This window comes from Anoplophora glabripennis, unplaced genomic scaffold (assembly GCF_000390285.2).
Source record: "Anoplophora glabripennis isolate ALB-LARVAE unplaced genomic scaffold, Agla_2.0 scaffold44, whole genome shotgun sequence".
Lineage (NCBI taxonomy): Eukaryota > Metazoa > Arthropoda > Insecta > Coleoptera > Cerambycidae > Anoplophora > Anoplophora glabripennis.
The window spans coordinates 20273-38751 of record NW_019416229.1 but is presented as its reverse complement, the minus strand read 5'-3'; the positions used below and the strand labels follow the sequence as shown (position 1 = coordinate 38751).

The following is an 18479-nucleotide window of genomic DNA, read 5'->3' as shown; positions in this document are numbered from 1 at the left end:
TTTGTCAAACTATCTACATTTTTTTAATAATAAAAATGTATTATTTTAAATACTTTTCCCAATCTAACTTTAAACTCTTTTAGTGTGACGTCACATATTTAGGCAACCCGCAACAAATTGTCATAGTTGAAATTGTACAGACCGAAACTGACCCTCGTGTACTATCTACATAGATACTATAAAAATGAACAACTTCAAATGACGTTATTTTTACAAGGATTTCGAAGTATTTAAGAACAACACGTGTTTCGTAAAATAGATGCACTATTGTGTTTAAAACTTACAACGATATAAAAGAATATTCTTAAATTTAAATAAAGTAAAAATTTAACATTATCCGTTTTATTCCCAACGCTCATGCTCGGAAAGAATAGCCTCATACGCAGGTGAGCTGTTGTTATGTTATCGTTGTAATCATTAACGTATTTTCTCTTGTTTTGTTTAATCTTGGCATTTTCTAGTTCTACTAAGTATTCTACTATACTGTGTCAGTGTGTTTATCTATTTTTTGTTTATCGAGTGGTTTATTATAGACGTACTCTTAACCACAACCAAACTTTTCTTGAATGATATCCTGTTGCGAGGCTACTTCGCTTACATGAAATTATCTTTAATGCGCATGCTCAGTAACATTGATATAATTTTAATTTTTTAATTACTATAAAAGTCAATATTGTTCTATTTTAAATATATAAATTCTATAATTCTATTAGTTTGTCACCTGGGGTTTGAAACTTCTTAAATATTTCTAATATTGCCAGAATATCGCAATATTTAAGGTCATGACAAAGAAACACTTATGTCCAAAGTACATAAGGTCGAAAATCGATCTAGTAAAAATATTGAAAAATTCTTTATGACAATGTGCACTTTGGTGTTGCCTATTATTTGGCGTATGTGACGTCAATACTAAAAACGTCTATTACCAAATCGTTTCGCTAATATTTCGTAAAAATGCGAAAAATAAAATAACTACACCCTGTATCTCAAAAATTAACTCACGTCAATAGGAATCATTTGTTTTATATTTGGATGAGCAATCTCCCACGAACTATGGGCATATGTCTTTTAAATCATTTTGTATGCTAATTAAACAATAGTTTAATCTCTTGATAAACATATCCTTGGACTTCAAATAGTCATCATGAAAATAGTTGTGTTTATAGATTTAGAAAATTTTTAGTAAACTTACTTTGGCCTCTAAAGTTTCCAGTTGCGCCATTCTTGGTTGAATGATAGTCGGTGGTATGGTGGCCTGAAAAAAAAAAAATTCTAACAGTTGTTGCTGGAATTGTATTATTCATGTTTATACTTTTACTTTTTTTATTCAACTTCCGAATTAACAAATGATTTATACCTCAATTATTGCAAAACATTTCAAATATGAATCAAGCGGCACATCTATACTGTGTCCCTAAAAATTTACAACATAATATGCGTTGGCAATTAATTATTCATTATCGTTCTATTTGGTAGTATTTAATTATTTATTTGTAATTAGAGAATGGAAAACGTAATTTAGTTATTACGTTTGTCAAACACTGCTGTCTTCATCTCTTGTTTTACAGGTTTACTTACCACTGTAGTGAACTATTATAATTTTTTTTTCGTTACGCAATAGTAGCACTAATATCGAAACTTATTCTACTGTGACATATGGTGAAGGTAAATTCAATCAAGTTTCACATCATATTCTAAATAATCGATGTTTATTCTAGTTTTTCATGACTTGTCATCTTTCAAATGATTTAGAATACGTATTTGGATGGCATGTATCATGATTTTTAAATCGATTTTGCTCCCAAATGACACAACGTATTTAAATGTTGCAGTACCACCCTTCTATTGCAAAATTGTTTACAATTAATTTTTTTTCTTTCCATCAAAGTCTGGAAAGCTAAGTATCATCATCGATCATCATCATTGATCATCATTATCGATCATCATCGATTAATATCATAGATCATCATCATCACATTGATCATCACCATCGATCGTCACCATTGATCATCACCATCGATCATCATCGATTATAATCTTGCTGTTACTTGTTAGAGAGTGCCACATGCGACACATTACATGTTTTTAAAATGTCATAACTTTTTTCCACACGGTAGATCTGCCTCTGACATTTTTTTCATTTCCTATCTTTTCTGTGTAAAAAGATATACTTTCGAGATATTCACCATTATGGTTTCCAATGCAACGAATTCAAATCATTTGGTATAGGAAAGTATGTATACTTTTCCAAGGTAGCTTTGAAAAAAAAATGGTAAAAGAAGTTTTCAAACTTAAAAACTTAAAAAAAAAGAGAGTAATTGAGAGTGAAGAGAAGAGTATTATGAAACTACATTTTTTTTAGATTGTTTGAATCATTAAACTCAAATTCGGACATGAAAGAAAGAAAACATAATTAAAAAATAAATAACAGCAAAAAATAAATAATCAACAATTTAAGTATAATAAAAGTGATCAGTTTTCTGTTACAACTGTTGGAAACTTTAAAGGTGAATATCTCGAAAATTTTTACGTAGAAAATTAGGAAAATGAAAATAGAGGCAGATATACTGAGGAGCAAAAAAGTTATGACATTTTAAAGACGCGCCGCAAGTGGCGCCCTCTAATAAATAATAGCAATTTATTAATTAATTCGCCGCTTCAAACAGCCTACCCAACATTTTGTACAATATCCGTAATTTTGAAATGGTTAGAATCTCCTTTAGGGCATTATAATTTTGTAGAATGTTTTATAACTTTTGTTGTACTACCACATTTCCTTAACTTTGCATTTTATTATTATTTTCGTATTTTTACGAAAACAGTATCCACGGACTATTATTTTAATGATTAACGAGTCGAAACGGACAAGACCATTTGCGAAATGAAGAATTCCGCCGCTAACTAAAATAGGAAAGCGTTGTTTATCACATTTTAGTTGAGTATGTTGCTTCATTAGCTGTATCTCCACTTAACTTTTTCCTCTCCTTATTAGCGATAGGAAGATAGAATTTCCTACAGTTCTGAGGTGTGGCCGGTATCGTGTCCTGACAGATTATTATTATAAATTACTACGAACTGCCATGCTCTTATGCGGCGTTAATTTTATTTGTTTTCGACGTTCATTTATATGCAAAACCCAATAAACGAGCTCCAGTATACGGGCTGGCGTGAGTTTACACTGCCCGACCAGTGGAGTGTCAAACGTGAGATTTCGTGTCTAAAATTCTGCACTGCATCATATTGTTCTTTATGAATTTTAAGTATCTGAAACAAAACAAATGAAAAAACGTGCATAGTTTTGTTTGTCAATGAATGCTGTAAAGAATCCTAGCCAACTAGAATTTAATAATTCAAATTAATTCAAGTCCTACAGCTATTATCATATGAGGTGAAAATATTTAGCTCTGGCGCCTTGTCTGTAGGATTATCATTGTTCTCTATACCGTACAGGGACGGTTCAAGGCATTTTGTAGCCTGTAGCTATAGCGAAACGTAACTATTTTTGAGGTGGATGTGACTTTAAAATTGTTGGTGTAGTCGGTTCTCCCACTATTTTTGATGGTTTATCAGAAATCGTCTACTTGTCTTCAACGACGAATCTAACTTGCTAAGGTCCAACTGGACAGATCTCGAAATAGTTGAGATGTTGTTCAAAATTTGAAACGATATATCAGAAGTGTACAATACAGTGAGTCACTGTATTGTAAAGTAATGAGATACAGTTTGTTTCTATTAATTTGCTTAATAACCACTGGCGGCTGGTGCGGAGGGGCTCCTTAGAATTTTTCATTGTAAAAAAATTTATTTTAAAATTTAGTTTACAATGTTATTTACATACTTAAATAAATTAGCCTTATGAAACACATTAAAAAGCAAATGTTAAATTTGTAATGTGCAGTTGGTTTGCAAAATTCTGAATACGTGAGCTCCTCGTACTCGTCTCTACATATGTAAAGTGTTTACAGCGGTGGTCATGGTTACAGTCGCGCAGCTGTGAAGGGTGGAGTGGGAGTAGCGCATATTTTCTATGCAGTTTGAGCTCTGTTTAGTCAAACAGTAAATAAATCATATTTTAGCTATTTTGGTACTTACATGTTCTTTCTTGTGTATGTTTTTTTTTAATTTGTAAAAGTTTAAATTGATTGTAGCACATGTAATGCTAACTATTGAAAATATCAATGGTGCGAAAAATACCAAACTTTAATGAAAAAGTAAGCAATTGAAAAGTTTATTTCGGACTAATGCAGAAGAATGGACTCACTACAACAAATAATATTGAGTATATTTTCCCTACATTTCAATAAAATAAAACTACGTAATTATATTAGATTTTTTTCCAATACTTTGTACTGAAATTTTTCTGCACTCCCTGATATGGAAGTCCCATTTTATGGGAAACTGTATAAAAAGCATATTCACGAAATTCTTCAAAAAAATATTTTACTTGTATTGCAGTCAAAATTGTTCTATTGAATTATACAATTTAACATCTATCTCTATGTAGTATACTTATATTGTGAAAATATTTACAAAAACATATTTCACTAAGGTCTATTGAAAAGTTTATTTCGGACTAAAGCAGAAGAATGGACTCACTATAAAAAATAATGTTGAGTATATTTTCCCTGTATTTTAATGGTACTTAAAATAAAACTACGTAATTATATTTGATTTTTTTTCCAATACTTTGTACTTAAATTTTTCTACCCTCCCTGAATGGAAGTCAGGAGCAGCTACTGTTAATAGCTCAACACAAATTTACAAGACGAACCCACTGCAAGTTTCCAAAACAAAAAAAATGCCTTGTAAAAATTATTATATTATTCCGATTCTTCATTTTATGGGAAAATGTGTAAAAAGCATTTTCAAATAATTCTTAAAAAAAAATGTTTTACTTTTCTTACAGTCAAATATTTGTAGTGAATTATATGTACTTCTATGTAGAAACTAGTATATTTATATTTTACCACCATGTGTTTTTATTTAAAATAGTTTATAGAAAATTTTCAGATTTCAAATTTGCTTGCTTGATTTGCTGGCATTTGTTAGCTGCAAAATTTTAATTATATATTTGATACGATAACAAAAAGTAGTAATAATCTTTAATGGCGTTTTCCAAATTCGTTTGTTAATTGGACTAGATCACAGTTTGTGTTTTATTACAACATTGCACTATTTTCTTTCTATACTATATGCTTTGTTTATTTAATGTATTTTATGTAATATATTTTTTTTTTTCAGCACACCAACACAATTTATAAAGATTTACAGAACTATTTTAAAAATTTTCAACAGTAACGTGTAACTACAACATAAAGAAATGTTCGTAGAAAATCTTACAAAAATTTTGAGATTTTGTTGGTACTTATTTAACATAACTTGATGTATCCTATAGCAAAACGGAAAGTGAATACGTTTAACAAAAGAGTAGTAAAGTTAAATAGAATATTTTAAATAATAAACGTATCGATAATAATATGTGATACAAATTGTAGTTAATCAAAATATCCATTTAAGTTACAGTAATTGCATCAATTTTTTATATTTTTTTTTCGGTAAAACATCGAAATGTACTTGTATAGTCTTTTCGAAGTCAGTTGTACATGTATAAAAACGCCTAGCAATAAAATTTAATTCGTTTATTATAACAATTTGTATATAATGTATAGAAAATTTCTATTAGGTACCTATATGTTCATTTGACCAACAACATATTTAATTATTTATGTCCTCAAAGGTCTTCAAAATGCCATGTTGTAATAATATTAGTAAACAAAATATCCCTCTTATTTCTCCCTTTCGCAATTGTAATATGAATGATTAATATAGAAGGGGCCTACAATAAATTAAAATTACCTGAACCCCTGAACCACACCAAATTCCGCATTGCTGCACTGCACTGCTAGGACATTGTTGATAACTGAATTTATGGCCACGTCACCCAGTGCGGCTGTGTTTGTGTCGCGTTTGCCCGCGCACTCATTCTTCAACTGGGCGACGAGACCTGTATATGAGTATGGCTAAATAAATATGAGAACAAGTTTTTCAAATATTTCAATGAAGAGTTGTTGTGTCAGGGACCGAACCTGGTAGGTACTGCCAACCTCTTGGTTCTTTAATTGAGATCGGAAAGACTATAACACTTCCACACACTAATTTTTAAATCTGTAATCATCAATAAGTTTAAAGTATAACTATTTTTCCTTTCGTTTATTATTTGCATTTCCGTTCTGCTGAATACTTCTAGACGGCTGTAATTAAACACCTTGAATACAGTGTTTTCTGCAAAAAATTTGTAAATGTAAACAAACATGATTAATTTATTCCAAACCGTAATTACGTGACCATTGTGTTCCGGTCGCGCAAAAGTTACGAGAGATCGAGTGAAACTCGCAAGAATCTTCTGAATACAGCGTCATAAAATGAACGCTCGGTATAATGCCTTCTTATTTCACTCCGATAAAAAGCCCGTCGTAAATGTAAACCCATTGTATATTAATGCAATGGGTCATAAACCCTCAATGGGATGTTTTAAATAGATTTTATTAAAGAAAAAAGTATCGTCCATTAAATGATTAACTGAGAAGTGTTATTCCTGAAGTTACTGGTACCATAAAATCGATGAAATACGGCTGTTACTCTTGGTTTCTAGTACCGCTTAAGTACTAATTTCGCAGCTGGCATCTATACTGCATAAATATCGCGGAAGGCTACATATTCTGCGGATACGAGTTACGTGGTAGCTTGTGCTTCGATATTTGGTGGAGAGAATTATGAAATAGTGTATGAAAATTGCTATAATGGCCGTGACAAAAAATATGCCTTTATTCTACACAGCCGGCTATGGATATAAACAAATTCATAAATAGTCGATGACAAATTTTTACTTTCTGATATAAGTAAGAAAGTATATATTTAACATGGATTTATAAATACAGAATTTTGTAACATCTTAATATTTGAAGAAAATTGTTGCTTCTTGACTAAAATACAGAGTGTGAGAAGTTTGACTGCCTTAATTTTAACAGATGATAAAATACATTAAAATAAACAAAACAAACTTTATTTTACGTGGGTCAACTCAACCATTTCCGAGAAAAAAATTATCAAAATCTCCAACTTGATGTACAAAAGTTCGATTAATTAAGGAATATTGACATAACTGCGTGCATAGAATACCATAAAATACAATGTTTATCACTTTTTTGAAATTCTTTATGCTTAATTTTAAAAAATAATTAACGTTGTAATAAATTTAAAGTTCGTTAAAATTCATATCGAGCAATGTAACAACGGCGCGGATGTTTATTAACACGAGGTGTCCAGCATCCACCAATACGCAATTCAGTTGGTATCTGGATTCGACCGTGTTGAAATGTTTTTTGCGTACCATCATTTCCTTTTCTTGGGGTGTTTTCTAGCGAGTGCGCGAAAATTGGATTCGAAGGTGCCGTGCGTGCTTCGAAAATTGTGGAGGACATTTTAAGCATGTTGTAGTTTGTTTTGTACTTGTGCGTTTAATACGTATGATTATTTGGACGACGTGAATATTTGGGTACTTTAATTACATATTTTTCAAATACGTAATTTGATTAAAAGTTAAGTTCCTGTTTCAAGAGATTCATAATTACTAAAATTCGAGCTAAAATTTAAGCACAACACTATCTTGGTAAGTAATACAAAATCGATACATTTTATTTATTTTAAAAACTGGAAGACCATTGTCTTGAAATTTACTAAATGTTTCACAATAATAGCTGTTTACATTTTTTCCGTAGGACAAGTCTGCCGTGTGTACATCAGCTGTGTAGCGCTGTTGTCATGTTGTGATGAAATATTAATATTCGCTGTATTTTGAAAACTGTTAATCTTACACCCCTATAATGTACAACTTTTTGTTCATTTATGATTACTCTATCACATGCTGAAGTAATGGCAGTTAAACTTCTTACACCGTATAAGAGAATAAAGTATTATTTAAAGTTAGGCGTTAACTACGAACGAAAAAAACGGATCTAAATCGAAAACTGTTAGGGTTACTAAAATGAAGTACGCTAGTGGATGAAGTGATCTAAAATAAGAAAATTGAGTTTTTTTGGCTATAGTCCAAAACAAAAAATTATATTGAAAATTTGTTCAAACTGATAATTTTTTCCAAAAAGTATCTTCAAGGCGCTTCAAAAACTCCTGGAGCCTGCCTGAAGTTTCCGTCAGCAACGAACTTAAGTATTAAAAAATAAGCAATTTCGAAGTCTATATGAAGATCGGAAGGTTATTATATCGTCATTTTTCAATTCTATCTACATAGTAATTTGAAAATTTTTAGATAATTATGTGGAAGACTGTTTCAACTGTCATTCAAGGCGTCAGAGCGCTCTACTTGGAACTATGACATCTCCCTTCCCCTACCTCAAGTTATGAGAAAGATAGTTACTTACCAAAGTTCTAACACTAGTCTAGTAATAATTTTTAAGAACGCAAAGTTGCAATATTATTATACCCACTGGGAAGAGACTTTAAAAAGTGATTTCGAGATGTCAATTTTGCTTGTTTTTGAAAGAAAGTTAAAATGTAATTATGTTTTCATGGAACACATACTTTGCAGTAATTTTGACAATAAAAATTCTTTAAATCAAAAGAGTTTTTCATCAAAGCTCCTGTTCTAACAAAAATTATCTTCAAAAGGTATATGAGTCTTTTTTGGGAGAAACTATGACAACTGTGAAGAGGGAATGAAAAGGGATGGATTTTCAAGACGTTGGAAGAATCTAAACATGGCTTTGTTCCTCTTGGTTATTATACTTTAGAAATAGCCTACTATGTACGTATGTGTATTTTAACAAAATTCATTTTGATCATTTATGATTACTCTATCACATGCTGAAGTAATGGCAGTTAAACTTCTTACACCGTATAAGAGAATAAAGTATTAGTTAAAGTTAGGCGTTAACTACGAACGAAAAAAACGGATCTAAATCGAAAACTGTTAGGGTTACTAAAATGAAGTACGCTAGTGGATGAAGTGATCTAAAATAAGAAAATTGAGTTTTTTTGGCTATAGTCCAAAACAAAAAATTATATTGAAAATTTGTTCAAACTGATAATTTTTTCCAAAAAGTATCTTCAAGGCGCTTCAAAAACTCCTGGAGCCTGCCTGAAGTTTCCGTCAGCAACGAACTTAAGTATTAAAAAATAAGCAATTTCGAAGTCTATATGAAGATCGGAAGGTTATTATATCGTCATTTTTCAATTCTATCTACATAGTAATTTGAAAATTTTTAGATAATTATGTGGAAGACTGTTTCAACTGTCATTCAAGGCGTCAGAGCGCTCTACTTGGAACTATGACATCTCCCTTCCCCTACCGCAAGTTATGAGAAAGATAGTTACTTACCAAAGTTCTAACACTAGTCTAGTAATAATTTTTAAGAACGCAAAGTTGCAATATTATTATACCCACTGGGAAGAGACTTTAAAAAGTGATTTCGAGATGTCAATTTTGCTTGTTTTTGAAAGAAAGTTAAAATGTAATTATGTTTTCATGGAACACATACTTTGCAGTAATTTTGACAATAAAAATTCTTTAAATCAAAAGAGTTTTTCATCAAAGCTCCTGTTCTAACAAAAATTATCTTCAAAAGATATATGAGTCTTTTTTGGGAAAAACTATGACAACTGTGAAGAGGGAATGAAAAGGGGTGGATTTTCAAGACGTTGGAAGAATCTAAACATGGCTTTGTTCCTCTTGGTTATTATACTTTAGAAATAGCCTACTATGTACGTATGTGTATTTTAACAAAATTCATTTTGAAAACTTTAAATGGCTCTCCTGAAAAATGGCATTTCTTGAAATATAATGGTCTTCTTCCGAGAATATTATACAGGATGATTCACAAGTTATCTAAAAAAATTGGGAATAGATGCGGCATGAGAATTGGAGTCAATATCTTAAAAAAAAATTGTAAAATCCTTATAGATTCCGAGAAAAAAATTCTTGAAGTTGTAGTACATTCAACCATTACATAGCTCGACAACCGTCATTCGCAATACTCGTGGAGAGCCACGTGGCCTCAGCGACTCCGAATACTGAAATCCGATTTTACAATCATCGTTGCGTTAGTATTTACCTGTGTATAGTGTTTACAATAGTTTTTCAGTAGTTATTTTCAAAAATGGCTTGCTTGTAAAGTAACTCTGAGTTGATGGATATCGTTTTAATTTATGGTGAAGCAAGACAACATTTTGTATTATGGTGAAGCATTTGTGTTATGGTTAAGGAAGGCAACATTTGTGTTAGTTCGTAGAAACTGAGTAAGACGGATCCTATGTCAAATTATTTTATTATTTAAAACCACAAATTAATTTTAATTAATTAATAATAATAATAGCGGCAAAAGCAGTTCAATTTGCTGATATAAAATAGGTGCTATAAAATTCTATTTATTTCTTTCCTTGCGAAAGTTTTTGTCCCTTTTTATCACATTTTGCCGCCATGCCGGTTGCGTTGTGCGAAGTCAGGTTTTACAGTGGACCAGTTTCCAGTGCCGTGCAGAAGTGTATTTTTAAATCATTTTCAAACTGCCTTTTTTGATTTTTTCTTTACAAAATTGTATTTGTAAGAGTCCCCTATACGTCCAAAAATTTTTTTTTGGAAAAGTTCTGAATCACCCTGTATAAATAGCCTTAATGACCCAATAGTGTAAAATCACGGGTTTTCTATATAAAGTGTAAAAGTTTTAAAAACAATATCACGTTTTTTTCTAAAAGTGATGATAAGAGATGGAATTTGTAAAGATGTTTGACATAGATTGAATAAATTTGGGCGATATAATTAATTAAAGAAAAAAATTCACTAAATCGCTATATAAAGTTGTCAACCAGTGCCACTGGCAGAGCTCCTGAAAGGTACTATCACTGGAAATTTTATAAATATGTACATTTAATACCTAATTTCATTTTTAGAAAAAAAAGTGTTTTAAGTTTTATCCCAGTACAAGGCGTGTATTTTGGTAAACAAACAAAATTAGATGACCTGAGATTTCTACTTTGAAATAAATAAAATGTTTCTTTATGAAACGTCTAAAATCATTTTATTTAATTTCATTTGCTGGAAAGAGTTGTCATTTTAAAATTATTATTCGTAATACTTTATTCAAAACTTATCTAAGTACGCTATGAACAATCGCCGACTCTTTTTCTACCGTCAGACTTTAAAAGTCTTTCAGCTCAGTATCAAAGCTAGTGCTAGAAAGTTGCAGATCCGTCAGTCGTAAAGCAAAGGCGTAGAATTCTGCGCACCCCGCCCGAGGGCTAGGCGGGACCGACACGCAATGCCTTGTTCCGTAATTTTTTAACACTGTTTTGATCCGCTGAATGTCTAATTCCATTATTAAACGATTTCCACACCAAATACCACCCGTGTCGCGGCGACTGCTATCCGCATTTTGATTGCAACACGACAAACAAATTGATTCAGAATGATATCGAGCAAACGGTGAGCTATTAGGTGGGCGATCTACGATACGCGATCAATAATAGGAGAAAATGGAACAAAGTAACCTGCGTTAGCGTAAAATGTAATCAACGTGCCTATTTAGTTGTTACACAAAGTCTAGGCAGTCGAGACACTCGCAAACTCGGTTTGAAACTAGTGTTCCTTGTTCTATTAGGTATGCTAGAAGTTTTAAAAGTATCAAAATTGATTGTCGTAACTTTAACGAACGAATGAAAAATGCAACCTTTCTTCTCTTTCTATAGTAAATCGAAATTAATTTTTATTTATGTTTATAAATGCGGTTACACCATAGTTAGTCCTACGTACAATACTAGATTCCCTTGCTAAGCAGAGAAGGTCATAATATACATTTCCACGAAACTTGAATTTTTACTATTTTTGCCGACATAATTAATTCAGTAAAGATTCAGTTTCTTTAAAAATATCGCATCCGCTTTTTATCTTCAATTTTTACAAATTTTAAACAGACGATTGTATAAAAAAAATTGCAAAATTTTCTTTTATCCAGAAAATAATGAATTTTTTATTAAAAATGTGGATACAGGTGAAAGTAATATTGTCTCAAAACAAACCAAATTTCAGTAACGTTTTCCTGCCCATCAGGGCAAGCACAGATCAAGAAAAGACATAGATAAATAATTCAGGGTATTTGTTTGAATCTCAAATGATTCATGTTTATATTTAGTATTTCTTGTGTTGTGATTGGTTCATTTAAGTTTCGCGCCACTTTTACGCTCACATTTTGACAATTGCCAGAAAAATTGAGTTCGCCATTGTTGTGTTTCGTAGTGTAATCTAATGTTTTTGCGTTTTTAATGATTTCGTGCTTGTTAGTAAGATTTTTTCCAGTGAAAAGTGTTGAACAATGCCGAAGAAGTGCTATATTTGCAATATGTACCAAATGAAAGAAAATCAACGATCGTTCCATAAGTAAGTAACAATAATCATAGACGTAACAATAAAACAAGCTGTTGGGGTTAATTTTAAACATTTCACTTTGACAAAATTTAAGTGCCAAAAAGCATTAGTAAATCAGATAAACAAAGGAGTAAAATATTTAATCGATTTTTTTATATGTTACAGATTTCCGAAAAATCTTCTAATTAGAAGCCAGTGGTTTAAAAGGTTAGGAATTCCATATACAGAAACAATAGGCTTTTTTCACGAGTGAAGTCGTACGTTGTAGTATGTGTAGTATGAGTGAAAGAAGAGATTTAAACTACCATATGACAATTAAGATCAAAAGAGATAGAAATAGTAAGTACATGTCAGATATTCACCAATATTACATTACATATGTATGTATGTTCTGACCACTTTTGTAATAATAGGATAAGGCATAATTTAACAAAAAATATTTTATTTCATAATCAATAAATTTCTATTTGAGTAATATGGTTGTCTTTTTTCATTCATAACATTCATTCGATAGGGACAACCTAAAAAATAAACCAATTAACAGCTTTATTAGGGACAAACTTTAATTCCAGTAATATAGACGTAATACGCAATGTAAAAATCTACATGTAATTCTATATAAATTCACACATATGTGTTTGTGATAGGAAGGGTTAATGGACCGACTCTATAAAATGAATTATAATTTTAAAATATGGTTGAAATATAATGGTCTTCTTCCGAGAATATTATACAGGATGATTCACAAGTTATCTAAAAAAAATGGGAATAGATGCGGCATGAGAATTGGAGTCAATATCTTAAAAAAAAATTGTAAAATCCTTATAGATTCCGAGAAAAAAATTCTTGAAGTTGCAGTACATTCAACCATTACATAGCTCGACAACCGTCATTCGCAATACGCGTGGAGAGCCACGTGGCCTCAGCGACTCCGAATACTGAAATCCGATTTTACAATCATCGTTGCGTTAGTATTTACCTGTGTATAGTGTTTACAATAGTTTTTCAGTAGTTAGTTTCAAAAATGGCTTGCTTGTATAGTAACTCTGAGTTGATGGATATCGTTTTAATTTATGGTGAAGCAAGACAACATTTTGTATTATGGTGAAGCATTTGTGTTATGGTTAAGGAAGGCAACATTTGTGTTAGTTCGTAGAAACTGAGTAAGACGGATCCTATGTCAAATTATTTTATTATTTAAAACCACAAATTAATTTTAATTAATTAATAATAATAATAGCGGCAAAAGCAGTTCAATTTGCTGATATAAAATAGGTGCTATAAAATTCTATTTATTTCTTTCCTTGCGAAAGTTTTTGTCCCTTTTTATCACATTTTGCCGCCATGCCGGTTGCGTTGTGCGAAGTCAGGTTTTACAGTGGACCAGTTTCCAGTGCCGTGCAGAAGTGTATTTTTAAATCATTTTCAAACTGCCTTTTTTGATTTTTTCTTTACAAAATTGTATTTGTAAGAGTCCCCTATACGTCCAAAAATTTTTTTTTGGAAAAGTTCTGAATCACCCTGTATAAATAGCCTTAATGACCCAATAGTGTAAAATCACGGGTTTTCTATATAAAGTGTAAAAGTTTTAAAAACAATATCACGTTTTTTTCTAAAAGTGATGATAAGAGATGGAATTTGTAAAGATGTTTGACATAGATTGAATAAATTTGGGCGATATAATTAATTAAAGAAAAAAATTCACTAAATCGCTATATAAAGTTGTCAACCAGTGCCACTGGCAGAGCTCCTGAAAGGTACTATCACTGGAAATTTTATAAATATGTACATTTAATACCTAATTTCATTTTTAGAAAAAAAAGTGTTTTAAGTTTTATCCCAGTACAAGGCGTGTATTTTGGTAAACAAACAAAATTAGATGACCTGAGATTTCTACTTTGAAATAAATAAAATGTTTCTTTATGAAACGTCTAAAATCATTTTATTTAATTTCATTTGCTGGAAAGAGTTGTCATTTTAAAATTATTATTCGTAATACTTTATTCAAAACTTATCTAAGTACGCTATGAACAATCGCCGACTCTTTTTCTACCGTCAGACTTTAAAAGTCTTTCAGCTCAGTATCAAAGCTAGTGCTAGAAAGTTGCAGATCCGTCAGTCGTAAAGCAAAGGCGTAGAATTCTGCGCACCCCGCCCGAGGGCTAGGCGGGACCGACACGCAATGCCTTGTTCCGTAATTTTTTAACACTGTTTTGATCCGCTGAATGTCTAATTCCATTATTAAACGATTTCCACACCAAATACCACCCGTGTCGCGGCGACTGCTATCCGCATTTTGATTGCAACACGACAAACAAATTGATTCAGAATGATATCGAGCAAACGGTGAGCTATTAGGTGGGCGATCTACGATACGCGATCAATAATAGGAGAAAATGGAACAAAGTAACCTGCGTTAGCGTAAAATGTAATCAACGTGCCTATTTAGTTGTTACACAAAGTCTAGGCAGTCGAGACACTCGCAAACTCGGTTTGAAACTAGTGTTCCTTGTTCTATTAGGTATGCTAGAAGTTTTAAAAGTATCAAAATTGATTGTCGTAACTTTAACGAACGAATGAAAAATGCAACCTTTCTTCTCTTTCTATAGTAAATCGAAATTAATTTTTATTTATGTTTATAAATGCGGTTACACCATAGTTAGTCCTACGTACAATACTAGATTCCCTTGCTAAGCAGAGAAGGTCATAATATACATTTCCACGAAACTTGAATTTTTACTATTTTTGCCGACATAATTAATTCAGTAAAGATTCAGTTTCTTTAAAAATATCGCATCCGCTTTTTATCTTCAATTTTTACAAATTTTAAACAGACGATTGTATAAAAAAAATTGCAAAATTTTCTTTTATCCAGAAAATAATGAATTTTTTATTAAAAATGTGGATACAGGTGAAAGTAATATTGTCTCAAAACAAACCAAATTTCAGTAACGTTTTCCTGCCCATCAGGGCAAGCACAGATCAAGAAAAGACATAGATAAATAATTCAGGGTATTTGTTTGAATCTCAAATGATTCATGTTTATATTTAGTATTTCTTGTGTTGTGATTGGTTCATTTAAGTTTCGCGCCACTTTTACGCTCACATTTCGACATTTGCCAGAAAAATTAAGTTCGCCATTGTTGTGTTTCGTAGTGTAATCTAATGTTTTTGCGTTTTTAATGATTTCGTGCTTGTTAGTAAGATTTTTTCCAGTGAAAAGTGTTGAACAATGCCGAAGAAGTGCTATATTTGCAATATGTACCAAATGAAAGAAAATCAACGATCGTTCCATAAGTAAGTAACAATAATCATAGACGTAACAATAAAACAAGCTGTTGGGGTTAAATATAAACATTTCGCTTTGACAAAATTTAGGTGCCAAAAAGCATTAGTAAATCAGATAAACAAAGGAGTAAAATATTTAATCGATTTTTTTATATGTTACAGATTTCCGAAAAATCTTCTAATTAGAAGACAGTGATTTAAAAGGTTAGGAATTCCATATACAGAAACAATAGGCTTTTTTCGCGAGTGAAGTCGTACGTTGTAGTATGTGTAGTATGAGTGAAAGAAGAGATTTAAACTACCATACGACAATTAAGATCAAAAGAGATAGAAATAGTAAGTACATGTCAGATATTCACCAATATTCAGTCGCGAAAAAAGCCTTATATCTATAATATATACATATGTATGTTCTGACCACTTTTGTAATAATAGGATAAGGCATAATTTAACAAAAAATATTTTATTTCATAATCAATAAATTTCTATTTAAGTAATATGGTTGTCTTTTTTCATTCATAACATTCATTCGATAGGGACAACCTAAAAAATAAACCAATTAACAGCTTTATTAGGGACAAACTTTAATTCCAGTAATATAGACGTAATACGCAATGTAAAAATCTACATGTAATTCTATATAAATTCACACATATGTGTTTGTGATAGGAAGGGTTAATGGACCGACTCTATAAAATGAATTATAATTTTAAAATATGGTCAATCTTTTATTTTCCTATATACAAATTTTATAAGTTCTATGTAAGAATTGATACCAAATTTTACACCGTGTCATACAGCTATTAAAATTAAAACTTGGGTATACCTACCCAAATGGAATTGAATGACTTTGTTTTGTTAACTCGTGAAAATCATATTCATTAACAGCTTATGAGTATGATGAAATGTATCATTCCTTTTGTATATAAATGAGAGTAAAATTGTGTCAGTAGATCATCTCCACCGTATTCCAGGAAGAAGTAAATGTAGGGGACTGTGAAGTTCATAAGTAATAAAATAGGTTGAAGAAAAGTTAAATAATCTCATAGATACCTTAAGAAATAAAACAGGCTTTCTTAGCATACCTATTAATGGCACCATATTTTCCCGTATTACTAGTTTATCTGCGGAAAATAAAATTTACAATTATAATTATTAAACTTCTTATTTTACTTGCAATCAGCCCCTATAAAATGATACGCCACTGCCCATGAGGGAATGTTAACACAACTTCCTCACCCCTCCCATGAACTATTTTGGCTTCAAGCCACATAGGTATAAATTATATATCTATGTCTTTTCTTAATCTGTGAGGGCAAGTATCTTCTATTTTAAATACCAGGTATCAAGAAACTCATTATTTTATTCAGGGTGTTAATGAACTAATGTCAAATATTTTTGCCACATGTTTTATGTCAAAATGAGGTAAATACACGAATTTTTGTTGAGTAAATATGTAATTTTAAAATCTAACTTACCTCAACATTGCAAGGAGCCACCTTTTGAGAACTGATTTTTTTGACTGCTGATTTTCGATGTACCCACCATTTGCTTGCACACAAGCTTCAGCGCAACGTATCCAATTCGCTCGTACGCGTTGCAACTTTACCACGTCCTCTCGAATGGTATTACAAGCTTCTGCAGTACGATGTCGCAGTTGGTCGATGTCACAAACTTTCCTACAAAAAGAAATCTAAATGGGTGAACTCCGAGGACCGGGGGCTGCCGCGGCCTATCAAGCGATCGGGAAAAGTAATGTTTAGGAAGTGGCGCACTCTCCTAATAAAGTGAGCGGGGGCCCCGTCATCCAGTAACCACATATTTTACCGAACATTTAATGACTCGTCATCCAATAACTCCGGCAAGCGATTTTGCAAAAAATCTAGATAACCGTCTCTGAGCGTCTAGGCAATTCAAAAGGTCCTATTAAAGTGTCATTAACTATTCCAGCTCACATGTTCACTGAAAATGTTGCTGAACGGCACCGCGACGTATTTCGTGTGGATTTTCGATAGTCCAGTGGTGAGTGTTGTGGACGTTATGTACACCATTTTGACTGAAACATGCTTCATCTGTAACAAGAAATTGAGGATTTCTTGCATATTCCTGAAGCAACCATTCGCAAGAACATCGACGTAGTGGAAAATCCTCAGGAGTAAGCGATGGAACACGTTGAATATGAAATGGGTACAACTGAGCTTCTCGTAATGTCCGCCACACAACAAGATGTGAAATATTTACTTGGTGAACGATATTTATGGTGCTACGATGCGGATCTTCTTCGACGAAATCTAAAATCATCTCCTCGACATTTAAGATTCTTAGTGGTCGCCCTGGGTCACCGTCGCGACCTCGATGCGGTTGTACTTCACCGGTGTCCAAAACTCTTTGCGTTACAGCAACAAATGTTCGCGGTGCGGAGGAACGTAGTTCAGGATATCTCGCCCGGTACACTTGACAAGCTCTATGGACATTTTCGTTTGCTTCGCCATAAATTATAATCATAATATTCGCGATGGCTAAATAAATGCGTCATTTTCAAAGAAAACTTGAAAATACGACTATTAAATGTACTGAAAAACAGCACAGCAATCACTACAACAATGTATTTCAAACTGACTTTCGAATACAGTCCGGCTTCATAGGAAACCTACAAACTCGTAAAAAGTGTTACAGAATTTTTTGTAAGTACTCGATGCGGTAAAATAATGTATTTCAGCAGTTCCAAAACAGTTTTAAACANTGTGAAGTTCATAAG

General features: G+C 31.9%; 1 protein-coding gene across 1 annotated transcript in view; it reads right to left on the bottom strand.

The window, feature by feature from the left end:
* The window catches only part of LOC108917698, a 76567-nt gene that overhangs the window by 46344 nt on the left and 11744 nt on the right, over positions 1 to 18479 (bottom strand). Inside the window, exon 2 of the mRNA XM_018724435.1 lies at positions 1193 to 1255. Coding sequence (XP_018579951.1) covers positions 1193 to 1255 — 63 coding nt within the window. The remainder of the gene's footprint in view (positions 1 to 1192; positions 1256 to 18479) is intronic.